The sequence below is a fragment of the Salmo trutta genome, chromosome 17 (genome assembly GCF_901001165.1).
Source record: "Salmo trutta chromosome 17, fSalTru1.1, whole genome shotgun sequence".
Taxonomy (NCBI): domain Eukaryota; kingdom Metazoa; phylum Chordata; class Actinopteri; order Salmoniformes; family Salmonidae; genus Salmo; species Salmo trutta.
The window spans coordinates 20,495,154-20,517,146 of NC_042973.1; the positions used below are offsets into that span (position 1 = coordinate 20,495,154).

The 21,993-nt window shown below is 41.7% G+C and overlaps 1 protein-coding gene across 1 annotated transcript in view; it reads right to left on the reverse strand.

Annotated features, from left to right (window-relative positions):
- The window catches only part of LOC115151831 (low-density lipoprotein receptor-related protein 5-like), an 86,182-nt gene that overhangs the window by 36,239 nt on the left and 27,950 nt on the right, over window positions 1-21,993 (reverse strand). The window contains exons 6-8 of the mRNA XM_029696092.1: window positions 19,999-20,130; window positions 11,553-11,949; window positions 9,833-10,004 (exon numbers count right to left, since the gene is read on the reverse strand). Coding sequence (XP_029551952.1) covers window positions 9,833-10,004; window positions 11,553-11,949; window positions 19,999-20,130 — 701 coding nt within the window. The remainder of the gene's footprint in view (window positions 1-9,832; window positions 10,005-11,552; window positions 11,950-19,998; window positions 20,131-21,993) is intronic.

A 21,993-nucleotide genomic window follows, 5' to 3' on the forward strand; every position in this document is an offset into this window, starting at 1 on the left:
CAGCTCTCAGGCCTAAATAAAGACTTCCTTTCAGAGCAAGGCTTTTCATTGTGGTGGCGAAAAAGGCCTGGATGCCACTACTTTGACTGTGAAGCACAGAAAACAACTCAAGTAATCAAATGCACTCAATTACTCATTGTTGTTCGTGCACTTTCTCCACTTTTTTTTAATAGAAATAATAGACCACTTCACATAATGATTTATTTGTCATAAAAACAGGCAATTCAGAATCTATTTTTGTTCATTTAATCGTAGTTATTTTTTGGGGGGGGGACTCGAACCAGGATCTCCAGGGACACAGCTAGCACTTAGACCACTGTGCCACTCGGGAGGCCCTAATCTTAGTTATTTTAATGAGATTCATGGCTCAGCAGAGTGCCATAGAAGGAAAAGTGTTATTTTCACACATGGGTTCAAAGTTGCCTCTACTCTTTTCTCACCAGCACGTAGAGATGGTTATAGGCCTAGCTGCTGAGATCACAGGAGGTCTTTGAGGTTCAGACCACTTCTGAGAACTAACACCCAGTTCCTGAATATATTTTTCATTCCTCTCATATTTTACAGGAGGAAATTCCATCACCGCCCCTTGTTATTTCCCTCTAATGTACCATATGGAACCCCACTGCACACACACGGCAATGAAGGGTGACTAAATGCTCCACGGAAGGAGAATCTGCATAATTGTACAACAAAGCAGGAGTTTCTGTATAGAGGACTAGCGCATCAGTCAAATGAGTTATCCTCAGGATCTCACCAGTGATGGGGTGAAAGAGGGGGTGTGCGGCAACATCAGAGGCTTTCACCGGGAGGTGGGGGTGGCGCGGTTGCAGAGGGAGTCAGATTCCTCAAAAAGAGGCAAAAACACAAAGAGAGACAAATAAAAGACCACAATTCCCTTACTGTTTAAGGAAAAACCTGCTAATCCGAGTGCAAATAATTTAGCCTTCTTTCAGACGTGCGAGTCCCAAGATGAAAGGGGACGTTCTTGGACCGTATTCAAAACCAGGCTTTCAGCAGCACGTTTAAAAGAAAAGGAGGCAGTGGACTCTAGGCCAATCACCATTTCAAACTCCATTGTATCGCGGGAAAAGGAATAGGCCTACTTGGTAGCCCGTCAACAAAGAAAAGCTCTGTTGACCCAAAATGTACCCAAAATGTGTGGACCCAAAATTTACCCCTGCGGAACACCTTTTGTAATATCCAGGAAACCTGATTTAACACCATTAACACATTGAGTTCTATCTGTCAAGTAATTTTTAAACCAGTTACATGCAGCCTTGTCTAGGCCAATTGAGGAAAGCCTCTGAATAAGCAGTGTGTGATCAACATTATTGGAAGCTTTTGACAGGTCAATGAAGAGGGCAGCACAATGTTGCCTTTTATCCATGCAGGTAACCACATCATTTATAACTAGGGATGCAGCAGAGAGTGTTATGACCTGGTCTAAAACCCAACTGATGTACATTTAGAATACATTTCAAAGATAAGAACGAACTTAGCTGAGAATTAATAAAGGATTCTAATATTTTAGCTAGGCAAGAAAGTTTAGAAATAGGGCGATAATTATTTAGTTCACAAGGGTCACCACTTTTTTGAAGGGGAGTACATGGGCCGCCTTCCAAACCTTGGGGATAGTACCAGATATAATCGGCAGGTTAAAAATATGGGTTAATGATTCAGCAATCAGGGGGGCAGAGAGCTGCAGCACTACTACATACACATCAACAGTGTAATATCTGGATGAAGTTTGCTAATACAAAAGGAACATACAGTAGAATTACATGGTATGCATACATTGTATGATGTTTATTGATATGCAATGTATTTGTAAAGAATATGAATTAATATTTGACCAAGTGACAACCTTATTCTAATGGCACCGGCTCATCACAACAATGTGCAAGAAGTTGGCCTACTGTGTTGATAGTGGCCTATTTGTAATAGTATTGTTAACGTTACACAATCTAGCTACTGTCCATTACTGATACATACAGGCAAGAGTTGCTTTCCTTAGCGCAGTACAAAAAGATTTAGGGCCAACTGTTATATTGGTCGTCTAATAACCAGCTAGTGGGGATACTTGTAAACATTACAGCTAGGTCATTCCAGCTGTTGTTTAGTAAGCTAACTACATTGAGTACAGTAGTTAGTAGCTACCTAACCATTACTCTTCGGATTATGAAAAACAGTAGAATGGTAGCTAGCTAGCATAGTGACAGGTATTCCTATGATTGAAACAACATTGGAAACAATTATCTACAGTTGCTATAGTTACCGGTAGCTACCTGGCTAGCTAGCTTTATTCGTGCAGGGAATAGGTTAGCTAGCCTCTAGTAAGGCTGTTGTGGTAACCGTATTACCGCCACACTAGCGGTCACTAGTCATGAAGGCAGTCAAATTCCACGTGACCGTTTAGTTATGGTAATTAGGCTTCTCGAGGTTGTGATGCTGCTGATGGTTGTTAGTAGCCTACCAAACTTGCCAACTGCCTGGTACTCAGATCAGGACCTAACACAAGTACAACTCCGAGTATGTTATTCTGTTCTTCTGAAATATAAATTTTCTTCATATCTGTCACATCTTCTCCTGCTCCTCCCCTCTGGCGTACGACGTCGCCAGAATACTAATCACCGGTCCTGGGATTCATCATTATTCACATGTACTTCATTAGCTTCATCATTTCCTCCCCTTTATGTGTCACTCTCTTATGTTTTCTCACCAGTTATCCTTGTGTACCGGCGTTTAGCCACATGGATTTGTCTCGTTCCTGATTTTGTTGTTTTATTAAACGTTTCACCTGCTTCCCGACTCACAGCTCCGTTATTACAATATCATGCTTCTTTAGACCTGTCTAAAATAAATAATGGATTCATTGTGAAGGTGTAGGCTATATTAAATGGATTTATTTCACTTTTTAAAATGTAGATGTTGCAAAGGTCTGCATCAGTGGCTTGTAGGCTATGCGTGGAAGCCAGGAGATGCTAAATGTGTTTGTTAATTAATGGTAAATTCCCGCCTGACTGACAGTTATTTGCTTGACAATCACCGGCTGACGAAATTCCGTGACAGCCACAGCCCTAGCCTCTAGTTTAAAACTCCAATACACTGCTAAACTCTATTCATCCTTGATCATTCAATTACATTACAGAAGATGGGTCCTTTAATAGTATTGTAACTTCACTTCAGAAAATGTATTAATATGGACAAAGAAAAACAAATGATATTTACAAAATGTACTTAATTGAAAGTGTCTGACTTACTCTAGACTTTTTACTCAACAACAAGCAAGCAATGGAAAATGCCATCTAAACAAATTATACCTTTTGACTGAAACGTGCCTCTTCCAGCATACTCTGAAAGGTTGCTACCTCTGGAGATGGAAATGGTGAATTGTAAGCCATAAAAACTAGAGTAAAAGTGGTATTAATACGAAACATCCCCTGGGAGATGCTACATCGGATGATAATGTAAATTGGGTCAGAGCCACACATGCCAGTGCATGAAAGCTATGCTATGTGTGAAGATGAAAAACATTTAATGAAGACCTAACCCCTCACACATGAAACATTTATAATGGAAATGTCTTTGGACCCAAAGGCAATTCACTTTGCAACAGAAAGGAAGAAAGAAATATATTCTCAGACAGGCTCCTTCAACAGCACAGAAAAATAGAAAAAGGGGGATGGAAAGAGAGGCTGGGAGGAGGGCTAAAAAGCCTCCAGACCATTCAGCCAGTGAACTGCCACATTCCAAATGCCAGAAGGCACTTTTAAAAACTGTTCATTCAATGCCTAATGTTGTTTTCATCTAAAAAGAAAAAGGTTAAAAAGAAAACAGTAACAACTAAATGAACACTTCTTTAAGGAAAAAATAGTCTTGGACAGCCATTACAAAAACACAAAGGGGAATTCAAAACAAAAATGTTGCATTCTATAAAAAAACTTTAATGAGAAATTGCTGATGTCTGAGCTGCATGTGGATTTCTCCCCATTAGCACTTCAAGCACTACTGTCCCTTTCAGCAGCTAAGTGGGTCTGTGGGAGAATGGCCTGGGCCTCCATTAGGTGAAGCTGAAAAACCCTTGTGAAAAGAGCAGAACAAGACACACTTGTCAGCTGCTGGGAGCCTCAGTAAGCAGGGCTGCCACCAAAGTGTGCATCTGGTTCAGGGGTGGGGGCTGCTGAGGAAGACTAAGGGCCGGCCCCGCCACCATTCTATGCTGCCATTGTGAGGTCCAGCGCAGGGGTCACGGTACAGCACATGGGCGAGGGGCTTCCCTTGTCAGTAAGCACATTGGTTAGGTGTGCTGTGTTGTGAGAGGAGAGGCAGTGCTGCCCAACCCCCTCCTCTCTGAAGCGCTCAACCACTAGTCCTGCTCGGTTTCTGTTTCTCCTCCATCTGCTCTACATAGACAGAGAGAGTCAAGCAGGGGGGCTCTGGGCTGCAGGGTCCAGACTACAGACGAAGAAAACAACTCTTCACCAGCCAGAAAGTTAAGGAATGTAAGACTTCTGGCAACACTAGTGTGTGATGCTTATAGAAATGTGGCACTTAAATTAAACGGGTTATTACTTCGATTTAAAGTAACTGTCCAGTGAAAATTTCACTTTTAAAAGTTTGCATTCTGTTAACTTATACTCAAATAATGTAGTGGACTCGCCCTATTCTCATATTTTGGACCAAAGCATAAAGTGGGAGAAATAAAAGAGTGAACTCAGACAGACAGTTTAAAAAAAACTAGCTATTTCCTCAGAGTATGATGTCATACTCCTGAGGAGGATGAGCTGGCCAATCAGCAGTCTACTCACATGAATATTTGTAATGCCTAGTATACGCCCACACCATTCTGTTGTTGGGATACGACTACTCTGTTCCAACCAGTGTAAATTCCGTCAACAAAAATAGTGACCAAGGGTGTTTTCACATATAGTGCTCTTTAAAATAACATATCTCAGTCCTCTTTAAAGTGAACTCTGGGGTAAAAAAAAGCGAAATAACTATGTTCCCTTTGCATTCACACTGCCCTTGTATTTGGATGAGGATTCAACTATTTTGCCAGTTCACTTCACCTATTTTGTGGTCCAAATCCTCTTTGCATTCACATTGCTAGAAAGGAACCAATATCTTTTTCCAACATTCACTCAATGCACTCTGGGTTTTCACAAAGTGCAGGACAAGCCATTCCATCAGATCGTGTTATCGGACAGCTAGATATACATATTTACATTTTGGAAGCTAATAGATTACAATTGTCAATTTGTTTTACTAAATGCAATCAGACAATATTATTATTATTATAATATTTACATGTTAATAGTATCAGAAGAATAACTGCAGACTAATTAATGCTGTAATTGAAAATTGTACATCCAATGTAGTCTACTGCCCCTTTAAGAGCTAGAATAGATTTTCTACCCTGTGTTGTGATCTCACCAAATACTGTACGTTGGTGTTTTCACACTATTCAAACCCCACAATCGACTAAATAGTTTATGAAGCTCTCTTAGCCTATAGATCACATATTGCAAACAAATAATCTGAACTAAAAACGCCACACATACATTTGAAGTCAGAAGTTTACATAAACTTAGGTTGGAGTCATTAAAACTTGTTTTTCAACCACTCCACAAATTTCTTGTTAACAAACTATAGTTTTGGCAAGTCAGTTAGGACATTTACTTTGTGCATCACACAAGTCATTTTTCCAACAATCGTTTACAGACAGATTATTTCACTTATAATTCACTGTATTACAATTCCAGTGGGTCAGACGTTTACATACACTAAGTTGACTGTGCCTTTTAAACAGCTTGAACAATTCCAGAAAAGTATGTAATGGCTTTAGAAGCTTCTGATAGGCTAATTGACATCATTTGAGTCAATTGGAGGTGTACCCGTGGATGTATTTCAAGGCCTACCTTCAAATTTAGTCCCTCCTTTGCTTGACATTATGAGAAAAATCAAAAGAAAATCAGCCAAGACCTCAGAATTTTTTTTTGTAGACCTCCACAAGTCTGGTTCATCATTGGGAGCAATTTCCAAATGCCTGAAGGTACCACATTCATCTGTACAAACAATAGTACGCAAGTATAAACACCATGGGACTACGCAGCCGTCATACTGCTCAGGAAGGAGATGCATTCTGTCTCCTAGAGATGAACGTACTTTGGTGCAAAAAGTGCAAATCAATCCCAGAACAACAGCAAAGGACCTTGTGAAGATGCTGGAGGAAATTGGTACAAAGGTATCTATAGCCACTGTAAAACAAGTCCTATATCGACGTACTATTGTAAAGTGGTTGTTCCACTGGATATCATATGGTGAATGCACCAATTTGTAAGTCGCTCTGGATAAGAGCGTCTGCTAAATAACGTAAATGTAAATGACATAACCTGAAAGACTGCTCAGCAAGGAAGAAGCCACTGCTCCAAAACCGCCATAAAAAAGCCTGACTACAGTTTGCAACTGCACATGGGGACAAAGATCGTACTTTTTTGGAGAAATGTCACCTGGTCTGATGAAACAAAAATAGAACTGTTTGGCCATAATGACCATCGTTATGTTTGGAGGAAAAAGGGGGAGGCTTGCAAGTCGAAGAACACCATCCCAACCGTGAAGCACGGGGGTGGCAGCAATCATGTTGTGGGGGTGTTTTGCTGCAGGAGGGACTGGTGCACTTCACAAAATAGATGGCTTCATAGGGTAGGAAAATGATGTGGATATATTGAAGCAACATCTCAAGACATCAGTCAGGAAGTTAAAGCTTGGTCGCAAATGGGTCTTCCAAATGGACAATGACCCCAAGCATACTTCCAAAGTTGTGGCAAAATGGCTTAGAGTGGCCATCACAAAGCCCTGACCTCAATCCTATAGAAAATGTGTGGGCAGAACTGAAAAAGCGTGTGCGCGCAAGGAGGCCTAAAAACCTGACTCAGTTACACCAGCTCTGTCTGGAGGAATGGGCCAAAATTCACCCAACTTATGTGGGAAGCTTGTGGAAGGCTACCCGAAACGTTTGACCCAAGTTAAACAATTTCAAGGCAATGCTACCAAATACTAATTGAGTGTATGTAAACTTCTGATCCACTGGGAATGTGATGAAAGAAATAAAAGCTGAAATAAATCATCTCTACTATTATTCTGACATTTCACATTCTTAAAATAAAGTGGTGATCCTAACTGACCCAAGACAGGGACTTTTTACTAGGATTAAATGTCAGAAATTGTGAAAAACTGAGTTTAAATGTATTTGGCTAAGGTGTATGTAAACTTCCGACTTCAACTGTATTTTGGAATTTCTGTGCATCCTTGACAATCGCTAATCAATAGGCCTATCCAGAAACAGCACACATTTTTTCCAATGGGAGAAGGTTTATGGCAGGGGAAATGGTGTTGCAGTAGTCTAGTGTGTGGTGCGGGAATAATGACAAGCAAACCTGGGGAGCTTTGTGTTCACATTGCCCTAAAAAAGATGGTCTCAGTTTGGTTCGCTTGGGGGGACTCTTGAATTCAGCGAAATTCAGTAAACCGAAAATTGTCTGGAAAGGACAAAGTGTGAAAACACCCTAAAATATTTGTCAAATACCTATTTTTGAGTTTCAATTGACGACACTATAACTGACCCAGAAAAAAACTATAACTAAACAAATGGTATTTTTCATTTAGTTGACTAAAACCAGACTAAATTATCTCTGTGACTAAAATCTGACTACTAAGTGGACTGGACAATACTTTTTGGAGAGATTGAGAGCTTATCAGCGATAACTTCAATTGATATTAACAGCACAGATTCGCAGCATAGATTATACAAATCGCGCAGGAGACCCTTGCTTCCCCATAGCTAACCAGTCACCACCAGCCTTATAGTTTGCTACCCTTGCCTGGTTAAGAAACACAAGCTGCTTTACGAAATTAAAAATAATAGAGCACTGAGTTTAATAGTAAAACAGTCCAGCTATGTTTTTCTCCCCCCTTGAGTATAGAAAGGTAGTCTGTACTTGAATTTGTACCCTCCCACTTTCCCCACTGCATTTCATAGCCAGGTTCCGTAGCCAGGACGCCCTCTTTTCCCAAGAAAAAACTGCTTGATTCTAGCCAATACCGTTCAAAAGATGTGACCCAATGCCGGCACAACGTTTTTTCTTTTCTTTCTATCGTGCATTGGTGGGATGCATTTTACCATCATAAATCAAGTCCAAGTTTATTGGTCGCGTAAGCAGATTTCAGATGTTATCACAGGTGCAGCAAAATGCTTGTGTTTGTAGCTGCAACCGTGCAGTAATACCTTGCAATAATACTTTAAAAAACAAACAATACATGTAATCCAGAAATTATATTTTTTATATATGAGGAGTGCCTAGATACAGCCCTTAGCCGTGGTATATTGGCCATATACCACAAACCCCAGAGGTGCCTGATTGCTATTATAAACTGATTACCAACGTGGTATTGTTTGCTATTGTGATGGAATCGAGTATCATGATACTAAACCTGGTACCGAAGTCAAAATTCTGGTATCATGACATGTGGACAAGTCTATGGCCTCTCAGTGAGCTCAATATCTCAGCGGGAGCTCCCTAATCCCTGCTCATTCATCTCAGCCTGCACGTCTGACCCCCTTAATGAAAATCAACAGCTTCAGAGCATTCTAGCTAGGCAGGTCAAAATGATGTACAGTTCAACCAAGAGTTTGAGTGAATCTGTAAATGGAATGTCTTCTCCCTAGCCACCCCTTTCCCCTGCTGCCCTTCCAACTCTGGGGCTAGGAGCAGTATGCTTTCAGATACTGTGAACAATGCTCCTGCAGGGTGCTAGGCGACTGAGGCGAGCTAGGAAAACTATTCCCTGGTTTCATTTCCAAAGACTGATGGGGTCAGCCAGACATACTGCTCCTAAACAAGCAGAAACTAAAGGGAGTTCACTAGCCACTGGTAAAAGCATAGTTACGATGAGGGGAATATATTCAACCAACAGGACGGACACACACACACACACACACACACACACACACACACACACACACACACACACACACACACACACACACGAGAAAGAAAAGGAAAAACTTATTTCCATCAAGCCCTGTGTTAAACCTCATCTGGGAGGAGGCTCCGGCTCTTCCTGTATTTACATATTATATGGAGCGTGTGACTGGAGAAAAATGACCACCATGGTATTCAACACCCAGGGACCTGTACATGCAGGTAGACGATAAATCATACAATACAGTCAGAACCTTGAAGACACACACAGCTATTCCTCTAAAGATATGATCACCCACCGCGCACTCACATAGGAGGTGCCTAGAACATTTTCTATCCTCTTCAAATAATTCAGTCCTTCACATGCCCCCCCCCCAAAATAACAATATTAGGCAATATCAGTGTTTTAAAAAAGTAGGCTTTAAACAGAGGCAGTCAGGAAATATGTACAGTATAAAGTCCTAGCTGTAAGAATACAAACAACGCTAAAACTGCAGTGCGTGTCTGACAGGAAATCTAGTGTTGCCTCTCCCGGTATTACATAAGAGCTCTCTCTCTGACATTCCTCTGTCGCTCACATGGGATCAATGGTCAGATAAATATCAGGCCACGGCTGCCTCACCTCATCTAAGAATGTGCTCCTGAAGCACTTCTCAACCTCCACAGGCAACACAAACACAGCAGACAACCTCAAATGAGGAGAATGAATGAGAGAACAACAAGTCCTAGGGAGATCTAAACTCAACTGCTTCCACAATCAACAGCATCAAACCATGATGGTAATAGTATAGTTGCACCATCCACAACTATTTGATGCATAAGAAACACCTTTTTTTGTATTTTTTACTTACTTCAATTTTGTCCGTCTTGGCATCGCCCCAGTACAGTTTTCCTGCTTCATAGTCAATGGCTAAACCGTTGGGCCAACCTAGCGAGGTATTGAGCAGCACGAGACGTTCCATTCCATCCAGGTTAGCACGCTCTATCTTAGGCTTCTCCCCCCAGTCTGTCCAGTACATGTAACTGTGGAGAGAGGCCAGCACAAAATTAAAACCAAACAAAAATGCTTTAAGTGAGAATGGAACTGAAATTATTCAACAGGTTTGGGTTAGTACATACGGAAAATCCATTTGAATGTAAATGGATCTAAGATGGATTAAAAAAAATGTTTTCTTCTCAGCAACCTACACACAATACCCCATAATAACAAAGTGAAGACAGGTTTTTAGACATTTTTGAAAAACAGAAATACCATATTTACATAAGTTTTCAGACCCTTTGCTATGAAACTCGAAATTGAGCTCAGGTGCATCCGGTTTCCATTGATCATCCTTGAGATGTTTCTACAACTTGATTGGAGTCCACCTGTGGTAAATTCATTTGACTGGACATGATTTGGAAAGGCACACACCTGTCTATATAAGGTCCCACAGTTGACAGTGCATATCAGTGCAAAAAGCAAGCCATGAGGTCGAAGGAATTGTCCGTAGAGCTCCGAGACAGGATTGTTTCGAGGCACAGATCTGGGGAAGGGTACCAAAACCATTCTGCAGCATTGAAAGTCCCTAAGAACACAGTGGCCTCTATCATTCTTAAATGGAATACGTTTGGAACCATCAAGACTCTTCCTAGAGCTGGCCGCCCATCCAAACTGAGCAGTCTGGGTCCTTGGTCAGGGAGGTAACCAAGAACCCGGTGGTCACTCAAACAGAGCTCCAGAGTTCCTCTTTAGAGATGGGAGAACCTTCCAGAAGGACAACCATCTTTGCAGCACTCCACCAATCAGGCCTTTATGGTAGAGTGGCCAGACAGAAGCCATTCCTCAGTAAAAGGCACGACACCCCCGCTTGGAGTTTGCCAAAAATAATCTTAAACCATGAGAAATTAGATTCTCTGGTCTGATGAAACCAATATTAAACTCTTTGGTCTGAATGCCAAGCGTCACGTCTGGAGGAAACCTGGCACCATCCCTACGTTGAAGTATGGTGGTTGCAGCATCAAGCTGTGGGGATGTTTTTCAGTGGCAGGGAATGAGAGACTAGTCAGGATCAAGGCAAAGATGAATGGAGCAAAGTACAGAGAGATCATTGATGAAAACCTGCTCCAGAGCACTCAGGACCTCAGACTGGGGCCAAGGTTCACCTTCGAACAGGAAAACGACCCTAAGCACACAGCCAAGACAACACAGGAGTTTCTTCGGGACAAGACTCTGAATGTCCTTGAGTGGGAGAAATAATAAAATAGTTTGACACCGTTTGGAAGCTTTTAAATGATATCAAACTCAACCGTTAATCTTTTCCAGTAAAGCAGACATGGTTGTCTCATGGTATGGTGAGCATCTTTGAGCATCTTTATCTCCTGAATGTTTTGGCATTCAGGTCCAAAGTCACTTTTCTGATCACTTCTTCAATGGGCAAAAATGTATGGAAGGTTTTGTTGAAATCAAAAAGAATGCTGTAAAAAAGTTACTGAATTCAAATACATTAATTCAAATGTTTTGCTGAAATTAGTTAAATTGATTACTGTGATGAAGTAAGAAAAAAGCCACAATTCTAAAATGGACACACGTACCCATTGACAGGGTCCAGCACAATGGCCCTTGGTTCATCCAGGTTCTCTGAGATCAGAATGCGGCGCGAGGTTCCGTTCAGCCTTGTAACCTCAATACGGTCAGTACCCGTATCCGTCCAGTAAAGGTTCCGGGCCACCCAATCCACCGCAATGCCATCTGGGTGGTTGATCTCCGTGGTGACCAGGGTCTGGGCCTCGGTGCCGTCAATGCGGGAGCGGCGGATGGCTTTAACCTCGTCGTCTGTCCAGTACACATATCCATCCACAGGGTCATAGTCGATGGCGATGGCATGGCGGATGTCGTCCACCTGCAGAACGATGTCGGTGAAGTCTGGGAGGTCCAGAGAAATCCTCCTCAGGTCAGTCCGCCTGGCTAGCAGAAGAACCTGCTCCGCACCTAGGGTAGAGAAGTGGACATAATTGGGAATGAGTGGGGAGAGAGCATGACATTCAACTGGCATGTGAAATAACAGCTTATTATTTATCTGAGGTCCTACCTGACAAGCATAAATTAATGTTTTAGTAAAGATAACATTTCAGAGGGCAATTTATAGTGTAACTTTAAAATCTTGATTTTATTTGTTTAGCTTATGAAAATAAGAAATGTTAGCACTTTTTCAATAAAAAAAAGTGAGAAGAGGCTTTAGACAAGATTTTGAAACAAAGTCAAAAGACCAGATCTAAATATCCATTTCAAATGTCTTTAAGTTTAGCCTTTATCTAAAAGCGTATAAAGATGTTTTCGTTAGGGGAATCGTAGAATGGCTGAAATAGCAGCTGCATTTGGTCACTGGGGCCACACTCTGCAGAGACAATTAGGTCCAACTTTTCCTTGCCCAATCTCCTGTTTTAGCCATTTACGCTCCAGTACCCTTAAAACCAGCTGCAGACTACTGACACCCAATCAGAAGGGTCATCCATCAGGGGTGACACCAATCAGTAATGACAGTGAAAAAACAGCCCTTCGTTTTCCACCAAGAAGAGAACAACGCTACGTCTTTGATTTAAATTCGCTCCTCGGTCTGTTTCACATTTGACAAAGTGACAAGAAGTCCCCTAAATCCACAACAAATGCCCTCCATTTAGCCACCCAAGTTAAACAAATGAGGAGCGTGTATGCTTGCTCTTTTTAAACTTCACACAGCCCCCCCCCACACACACAATCCCACTGCTTTCCTCCTAATCAGAGATGATACAATGTAGTATTGTCTTACATTCTGTTTAGCTGTCAACACTGCTGGAGGTCTGTTTAATCCTGTAGTCACTGAGTACATATATGTTCTATCAGGCTGGGATAACTAACCCTCCGCTACCCTAACACACACACAAGCACAGGCCCTCTCTATGTTTTACTTGCACCTCTGGAATGAAGACTAGAAGAATAAGACTCATTGTTTTCTGGCCTGGGAATACACCGCCTCAATTTGGAAGAGTTATAAATTCAAATAGAGAGGCTCGGCTGCATCCCTGGCCTGGGAGAGGAGAGTCCTTTTGGGGTAATGAATGGGCTGTCGTTAACAGGACTGGTGCACATAGACAATATTGTTTTCTGTCCCCTGCAGAGAGGGATGGGAACCAGGACTATGACAGCCTGAACCTGGGTTTCAGAATTAGGACAACCTTGGCTTGACATTTAACTGGTTCGTCCCAACAAATAAAATAACATTTTATTTGGTCACATGCGTCGTAAACAACAGGTGAAGACAAACAGTAAAATGCTTACTTACGGGTCCTTAAAAAAAAATGCAGAGTTAAAGATAAGCTAAAAAAAACAGGGCAGTATCCCAGGTAAAACAGCCTCCAATCAGGGCTGTCACTCCTTAAACAAGGGTTGACCAAGAAATCCGCAACAACTCAGTTTTTTTCTGTCACCTTTATACACACACGAGGAGGGTTGTGGGTGGGGTCTCTCCTTAAGGCATCTATCTGCATGCTTCGGTTCAGCTGGTTCGGTTCGATCCGAACTAGTGTGCTCGCATACACCCATTGCTTGAAAAACGAGAAATAAACGGAAAAAGTAGTGTTTGTCCATCTTGAGATGCCGTAGCCAGAATACACTTCCTCAAAATTGTCAGAACTAATCTCTTTTGCCGAGGACATCAAAGTCGTGCAATTTTACATCTAACTAAGATGTTTGGTACAGTATTTCTCAAGTGAAAAATGCACATTAAAACGAGTCATCTCACAACCACAGACTGAGGCTGGCACTAAGACAGCATTGAATGAGCTTTTTGAGCTATTTTCATAAGCCAACAAGAAAATGCTCACCCAGAGGTGGCGCTCCTAGTAGCCGGTGACTTTAATGCAGGGAAACTTAAATCCGTTTACAACATTTCTATCAGCATGTTAGATATGCAACCAGAGGGGAAGAAAACTCTGGACCACCTTTACTCCACACACAGAGACTAGAGGTCGACCGATTAATCGGAATGGCCGATTAATTAGGGCCGATTTGAAGTTTTCATAACAATCGGAAATCTGTATTTTTGGACATCGATTTATTATTATAATATTTTTTTAGACCTTTATTTAACTAGGCAAGTCAGTTAAGAACACACTCTTATTTTCAATGACGGCCTAGGAACGGTGAGTTAACTGCCTTGTTCAGGGGCAGAACGACAGATTTTTACCTTGTCAGCTCGGGGATTCAATCTTGCAACCTTACAGTTAACTAGTCCAACGCTCTAACCACCTGCTTTACATTGCACTCCACGAGGAGCCTGCCTGTTATACGAATGCAGTAAGAAGCCAACTTAAGTTGCTAGCTAGCATTTAACTTATCTTATGAAAAACAATCAATCAATCAATCATAATCACTAGTTAACTACACATGGTTGATGATATTACTAGTTTATCTAGCCTGTCCTGCGTTGCATATAATCGCTTAGGTACACGTTGCTCCAACCATAAACATCAATGCCTTTCTTAAAATCAATACACAAGTATATATTTTTGAACCTGCATATTTAGGTAATATTGCCTGCTAACATGAATTTCTTTTAACTAGGGAAAATGTGTCACTTCTCTTGCAAACAGAGTCAGGGTATATGCAGCAGTTTGGGCCGCCTGGCTCGTTGCGAACTGTGAAGACTATTTCTTCCTAACAAAGACAGCCGACTTCGCCAAACGGGGGATGATTTAACAAAAGTGCATTTCAGAAAAAAGCACAATCGTTGCACGACTGTACCTAACCATAAACATCAATGCCTTTCTTAAAATCAATACACAGAAGTATATATTTTTAAACCTGCATATTTAGCTAAAAGAAATCCAGGTTAGCAGGCAAAATTAACCAGGTGAAATTGTATCATTTTGCATTCATTGCACGCAGTCAGGGTATATGCAACAGTTTGGGCAGCCTGGCTCGTTGTAAACTAATTTGCCAGAATTTTACGTAATTATGACATAACATTGAAGGTTGTGCAATGTAACAGGAGTATTTAGACGTAGGGATGCCACCCGGTTCCGTATTTCACTGACAGGAAAAACGTTTTGTTTTCGAGATGATAGTTTCCGGATTCGACCATATTAATGACCTAAGGCTCGTATTTCTGCGTGTTATTATGTAATAATTAAGTCTATGATTTGATAGAGCAGTCTGACTGAGCAATGGTAGGCAGCAGCAGGCTCGTAAGCGTTCATTGAAACAGCACTTTCGTACGTTTGCCAGCAGCCCTTCGCAATGCATTGCGCTGTTTATGACTTCAAGCCTGTCAACTCCCAAGATTAGGCTGGTGTAACCGATGTGAAATGGCTAGCTAGTTAGCTGGGTGTGCGCTAATAGTGTTTCAAACGTCACTCGCTCTGAGACTTGGAGTAGTTTTTCCCCTTGCTCTACATGGGTAATGCTGCTTTGAGGGTGGCTGTTGTCGATGTGTTCCTGGTTCGAGCCCAGGTAGGAGCGAGGAGAGGGACGGAAGCTATACTGTTACACTGGCAATACTAAAGTGCCAATAAGGACATCCAATAGTCAAAGGTATATGAAATACAAATCGTATAGAGAGAAATAGTCCTATAATTCCTATAATAACTACAACCTAAAACTTCTTACCTGGGAATATTGAAGACTCATGTTAAAAGGAACCACCAGCTTTCATATGTTCTCATGTTCTGAGCAAGGAACTTAAACGTTAGCTTTCTTACATGGCACATATTGCACTTTTACTTTCTTCTCCAACACTTTGTTTTTGTATTATTTAAACCAAATTGAACATGTTTCATTATTTATTTGAGGCTACTTTTATTGATTTATTATATTAAGTTAAAATAAGTGTTCATTCAGTATTGTTGTAATTGTCATTATTATAAATTAATAAAACAAAATCGGCCGAATGATCGGCATCGGCTTTTTTTGGTCCTCCAATAATCGGTACCGGCGGTGAAAAATCATAATCGGTCGACCTCTAACAGAGACGCACACAAAGCTCTCCCTACCATTTGGCAAATCTGACCATAATTCTATCTTCCCGATTCCTGCTGACAAGAAAAAAATTAAAGCAGGAAGCACCAGATCAATAAAAAAGTGGTCTGATGAAGCAGATGCTAAGCTACAGGACTGTTTCCTAGCACAGACTGGAATATGTTCCGGGATTCCTCCGATGGCATTGACGAGTACACCACATCAGTCATTGGCTTCATCAATAAGTGCATCAATGAAGTCGTCCCCACAGTGACTGTACGTACAGTTGAAGTCGGAAGTTTACATACACTTAGGTTGGAGTCATTAAAACTCGTTTTTCAACCACTCCACAAATTTCTTGTTAACAAACTATAGTTTTGGCAAGTCAGTTAGGACATCTACTTTGTTCTTGACACAAGTCATTTTTCCAACAATTGTTTACAGACAGAATATTTCACATATAATTTACTGTATCACAATTCCAGTGGGTCAGAAGTTTACATACACTAAATTGACTGTGCCTTTAAACAGCTAGGAAAATTCCAGAAAATTATGTCATGGCTTTAGAAGCTTCTGATAGGCTAATTGACATAATGAGTCAATTGGAGGTGTACCAATGGATGTATTTCATGGCCTATCTTCAAACTCAGTGCCTCTTTGCTTGACATCATGGGAAAATCTAAAGAAATCAGCCAAGACCTCAGAAAAATAATTGTAGACCTCCACAAGTCTGGTTCATCCTTGGGAGCAATTTCCAAACACCTGAAGGTACCACGTTCATCTGTACAAACAATAGTATGCAAGTATAAACACCATGGGACCACGCAGCTGTCATACCGGTCAGGAAGAAGACACGTTCTGTCTCCTAGAGATGAATGTACTTTGGTGCGAAAAGTGCAAATCAATCCCAGAACAACAGCAAAAGGACCTTGTGAAGATGCTGGAGGAAACAGGTACAAAAGTATCTATATCCACAGTAAAACGAGTCCTACATCGACATAACCTGAAAGGCCGCTCAGCAAGGAAGAAGCCACTGCTTCAAAACCGCCATTAAAAAGCCAGACTACAGTTTGCAACTGCACATGGGGACAAAGACTGTACTTTTTGGAGAAATGTCCTCTGGTCTGATGAAACAAAAATAGAACTGTTTGGCCATAATGACCATCTTTATGTTTGGAGGAAAAACGGGGAGGCTTGCAAGCCCAAAGAACACCATCCCAAACGTGAAGCACGGGGGTGGAAGCATCATGTTGTGGGGGTGCTTTGCTGCAGGAGGGACTGGTGCACTTCACAAAATAGATGGCATCATGAGACAGGAAAATGATGTGGATATATTGAAGCAACGTCTCAAGACATCAGTCAGGAAGTAAAAGCTTGGTCACAAATGGGTCTTCCAAATGGACAATGACCCCAAGCATACTTCCAAAGTTGTGGCAAAATGGCTTAAGGACAACAAAGTCAAGGTATTGGAGTGGCCATCACAAAGCCCTGACCTCAATCCCATAGAAAATGTGTGAGCAGAACTGAAAAAGTGTGTGCGAGCAAGGAGGCCTAAAAACCTGACTCAGTTACACTCGTTCTGTCTGGAGGAATGGGCCAAAATTCACCCAACTTATTGTGGGAAGCTTGTGGAAGGCTACCCAAAATGTTTGACCCAAGTTAAACAATTTAAAGGAAATGCTACCAAATACTAATTGAGTGAATGTAAACTTCTGATCCACTGGGAATGTGAGCGAAAGAAATAAAAGCTGAAATAAATCATTCTCTACTATTATTCTGACATTTCACATTCTTAAAATAAAGTGGTGATCCTAACTGACCTAAGACATTGCATTTTTACTAGGATTAAATGTCAGTAATTGTGAAAAACTGAGTTTAAATGTATTTGGCTAAGGTGTATGTAAACTTCCGACTTCAACTGTACATATTACCTCAACTAACCAGTGCCCCCGCACATTGACTCTGTACCGGTACCCCCCTGTATATAGTCTCGCTATTGTTATTTTACTGCTGCTCTTTAATTACTTGTTACTTTTATTTCTTATTATTATCCTTTTTTTAAAACAGCATTGTTGGTTAGGGGCTCGTAAGTAAGCATTTCACTGTAAGGTCTACACCTGTTGCATTCGGCGCATGTGACTAATAAAATTTGATTTAATCCATTGTTGAATGACAAAAAAAACACTACTGTAAAGGGGTGTAGACTTGGGCTTGCCCGAACCATGAAAGAAAAACCAGAGCATTATTCTTCCTCCACCAAACTTTACAGTTGGCACTATGCATTCGGGCAGGTAGCATTCTCCTGGCATCTGCCAAACCCAGACTTGTCCGTTAGACTGCCAGATGGTGAAGCGTGATTCATCATTCCAGAGAACGCGTTTCCACTGATCCAGAGTCCAATGGCTTTACACCACTCCAACCGACGCTTGGTATTGCGCATAGTGATCTTAGGCTTGTGTGCAGCTGCTCGGCCATGGAAACCCATTTCATGAAGCTCCCGACGAACAGTTATTGTGCTGACGTTGCTTCCAGAGGCAGTTTGTAACTCGGTAGTGAGTGTTGCAACCGAGGACAGACGCTACGCGCTTCAGCACTCGGCGGTCCCATTCTGTGAGCTTGTGTGACCTACCATTTCGCGGCTGAGCCATTCCTGCTCCTAGACGTTTCTACTTCACAATAACAGCACTTACTTTACCGGGGCAGATCTAGCAGGGCACAAATTTGACCAACTGACTTGTTGAAAAGCTGGCATCCTATAACGGTGCCACGTTGAACGGCACTGAGCTCTTTCAGTGAGGCCATTTTACTGCCAATGTTTGTCTATGGAGATTGCATGGCTGTGCACGATTTTATACACCGGCAGCAACGGGTTGGCTGATATAGCAGAATCTACAAATTTTGAAGGGGTGTCCACATACTTTTGTATATATAGTGTATGAACGAACTGTTTCGGATGGGAAGCATGCGGACGCCTTTAGTCATGGGCAGGAGGGGTTAAGAGATCAGACCCTCCAGAGAGAGAGCGAGACCATAGCAGAGGGAATGTTAAACACACCCTGGCGCAAGTCAAATAAACAGGTTTCATGAGCCTGGGCCGTAACTACTACACACACACAAACGGAGCAGTGACCTGATTAGGCCTGGCTACCTATGTAATGTCTCTCTGCCCAGAATCAAGGCAATGAGATTGGAGTAGCAGAGCAAGGGGAATGACAGCAGCAGAAACACAACAATGCATAAAAAGAAGAGGTCCAACCTTCCTGAATCTCAGTCAGTCTCATATGTGGTCTTTGGTAAACTCTGGAAAGTAGGGAATGTGCAGAGAGGACGGGTGGAGTGGTATGCTTCTAGCCTAAATGTAGCCCTCTGTATGTGGGGGAAATAGAAATTAAGAGCAAACGGCAGGGTAAATTGTGCATTCAGAAGCTTGCCATCTGTCAGAGATAAGGTCTCTGTCATGGCTCTCTGGTTAGGCATGCTAATGTTTTGACGAGGAACAGGATGCCAATGCACCCAAGACAAATATCTCAATTAAACGACTGTATACATTTTTTTCCCCCACAAAATGTTATGCTTAATTACATAGTTATGAAATTAAAAGTAGAGCTTTGTCTTATTTCCTAATCTAGTTAAAGAAAATGGGACAAAATGACATTTGACACAATGACATGAAATTATTAAGAGCAGCTCTTGCAGTTCAATAGGCCTAATTCAAGACAGTCCAAAACTAAAATCACCTCAGGAATGTCAATAATGTCCCATACACCAGATGGGAATGTCTGTGAAACCACAACACGTACAGTAGCATAAGCAAAGGGAGCTATCACTGAGGGGGCATTGTATTAACCGAGTCTCAAATGGCACCCTATTCCCTATATAATGCACTACTTTTGACCATTCAGGGCCCATAGAGCTCTGTTCAAAAGTAGTGCACTGTATAGGGAATAGGGTGCCATTTGGGACGCATAGTGTCCCCTATAAAAGACTGAGTAGCTAGTAACCCACACCAGATGATGTTCTAGATGGTCACAGTGGCTAGTCTCTTACCTGGGCGACAGGTCTTCCCATCCTCCTTGAGCTTGACTCCAGTGGGGCATGCACAGCTGTAAAAGGGTTGCATGGGCGACAGCAGGCACAGGTGGGAGCAGCCTCCATTGCTGTCACTGCATGGGGTATGGACTGTGGGCGCAATGAGCAATGTCAGAAGAGATAACACAGATGGGGTCCTTTCAGTTTCACTGACTAAGACTGAAATCCACACTGCAAACACCCATCAGTCCCTCCAGAATTTTGTTGTGATATTTGCAGGAAAAGTTATTGAGTTTGCTGCATCAATTTTGACATTTTCAAATGATTTTATCCAAATTCTCACAAAAATTCACTGACTAGGGAAAGTTTAATGATGTGTAGCTTGATTGAAACATATGCGATTGGATAAAATTGCAAGCCCTCTTTTTGTACTGCGATGATGGGTCAGTTTTAGGCGATAATATTGCGATGATTTGAATTACATTTACATTTTAGTCATTTAACAGACACTCTTATCCAGAGCGACTTACAGTAGTGAATGCATACATTTTTTTTTCTTTCTGTGCTGGCCCCCCGTGGGAATCAAACCCACAACCCTGGCGTTGCAAACACCATGCGTTGCAAACACCATGCTCTACCAACTGAGCTACAGGGAAGGCTAGAATGTTTTATGCGGAAATGTTGCAGTGATTGGTCAAATTTGCAAGCCCACGCATAATATGCAGGAAATTGATGAGTCAACACAAACAATTCTATCACAGAATCGCATAATCCTGGAGGGACTTTTCTAGTCATATGCATTGGTGTATATTCAGAGAACCATTTTCACAACATAACAATTGATGGAAAACTTGGGAAGACTAAAAATAAAACCAAAGAAAAACATTTTCAAACAATACCAATATTGATATTTCCACCACAATAAAATCACTGCTTGGACAATAGCTGTGCCATAAAGTTTGATATCATGTGGTGTGATTTTCCTTGTCTACTCTCAGCATGGCACTGCAGAGCTACAGAGCCCAGCGGCTGGCACAGCAGAGCAGCAAACACCAACCCTCTCCCCTTCAGACAGCACTACAGGCTGATTACAACAAGGCCACAGTCAAAAGAAACTACTCAAACTCCTCTCACACACAGTCTAAAAAAAGCCAATACATTTTTGGATTTGATTTATGGAGGCTTGATATACAGGTAAGGTGATGATTTATTGGCCAATGTTTATAATTTTCTTTAAACTTTATTTAACTAGGCAAGTCAGTTAAGAACAAATTCTTATTCACAATGATGACCTACCAGGGAATAGCAGGTTAACTGCCTTGTTCAGGGGCAGAATTACAGATTTTTACCTTGTCAGCTCGGGGATTCGATCCAGCAACCTTTTGGTTACTGGCCCAACGCTCTAACCACTAGGCTACCTCCTCAATGTCCATGTCATTTACTCAAAAAATCTAACCCTCCTTTCTCTACATCCCTGCCCTCCCCAAACTCCTGGAGAGAAGCAAACTACCATAATAGTGGAGCTCTTTATCACTCACTCCCCAAACAAACACGCACAATGACTGGCGCACCAATGTTTACACACTGCCAAAGTAATCAGTTTGTCACTCCCAGTCTCAACACACACCCACGCACGCATACACACATGCCACGGAGATGGGAATCATAGCGTGCTGGAACGTCTCTGTTTCTGCACAGCACAGACATTTATTTGTCCAGCCAGGAATGTCAGACATTTGAAAATGTTCATTTCTTGACAGATGAATTGTACACCATGACCCCATTTTACTGTGTATGGACACTAACTGTCCATCAGGTCAGTCTAAAAAATATCCTTACAAAACAAAGGCAATCTGTTATGTTGTGCATAGGAACACTAAGAGTACTGGGGGGACATTCATGTGTACTTAACATTAACATGTTGCACAGATTGAACTGGAAAGGCACGACATACTGTCTGGTTGTCTGATTGTTGTGTCATGCATCTTTACAATGCCCAGCCCACATGGGCTT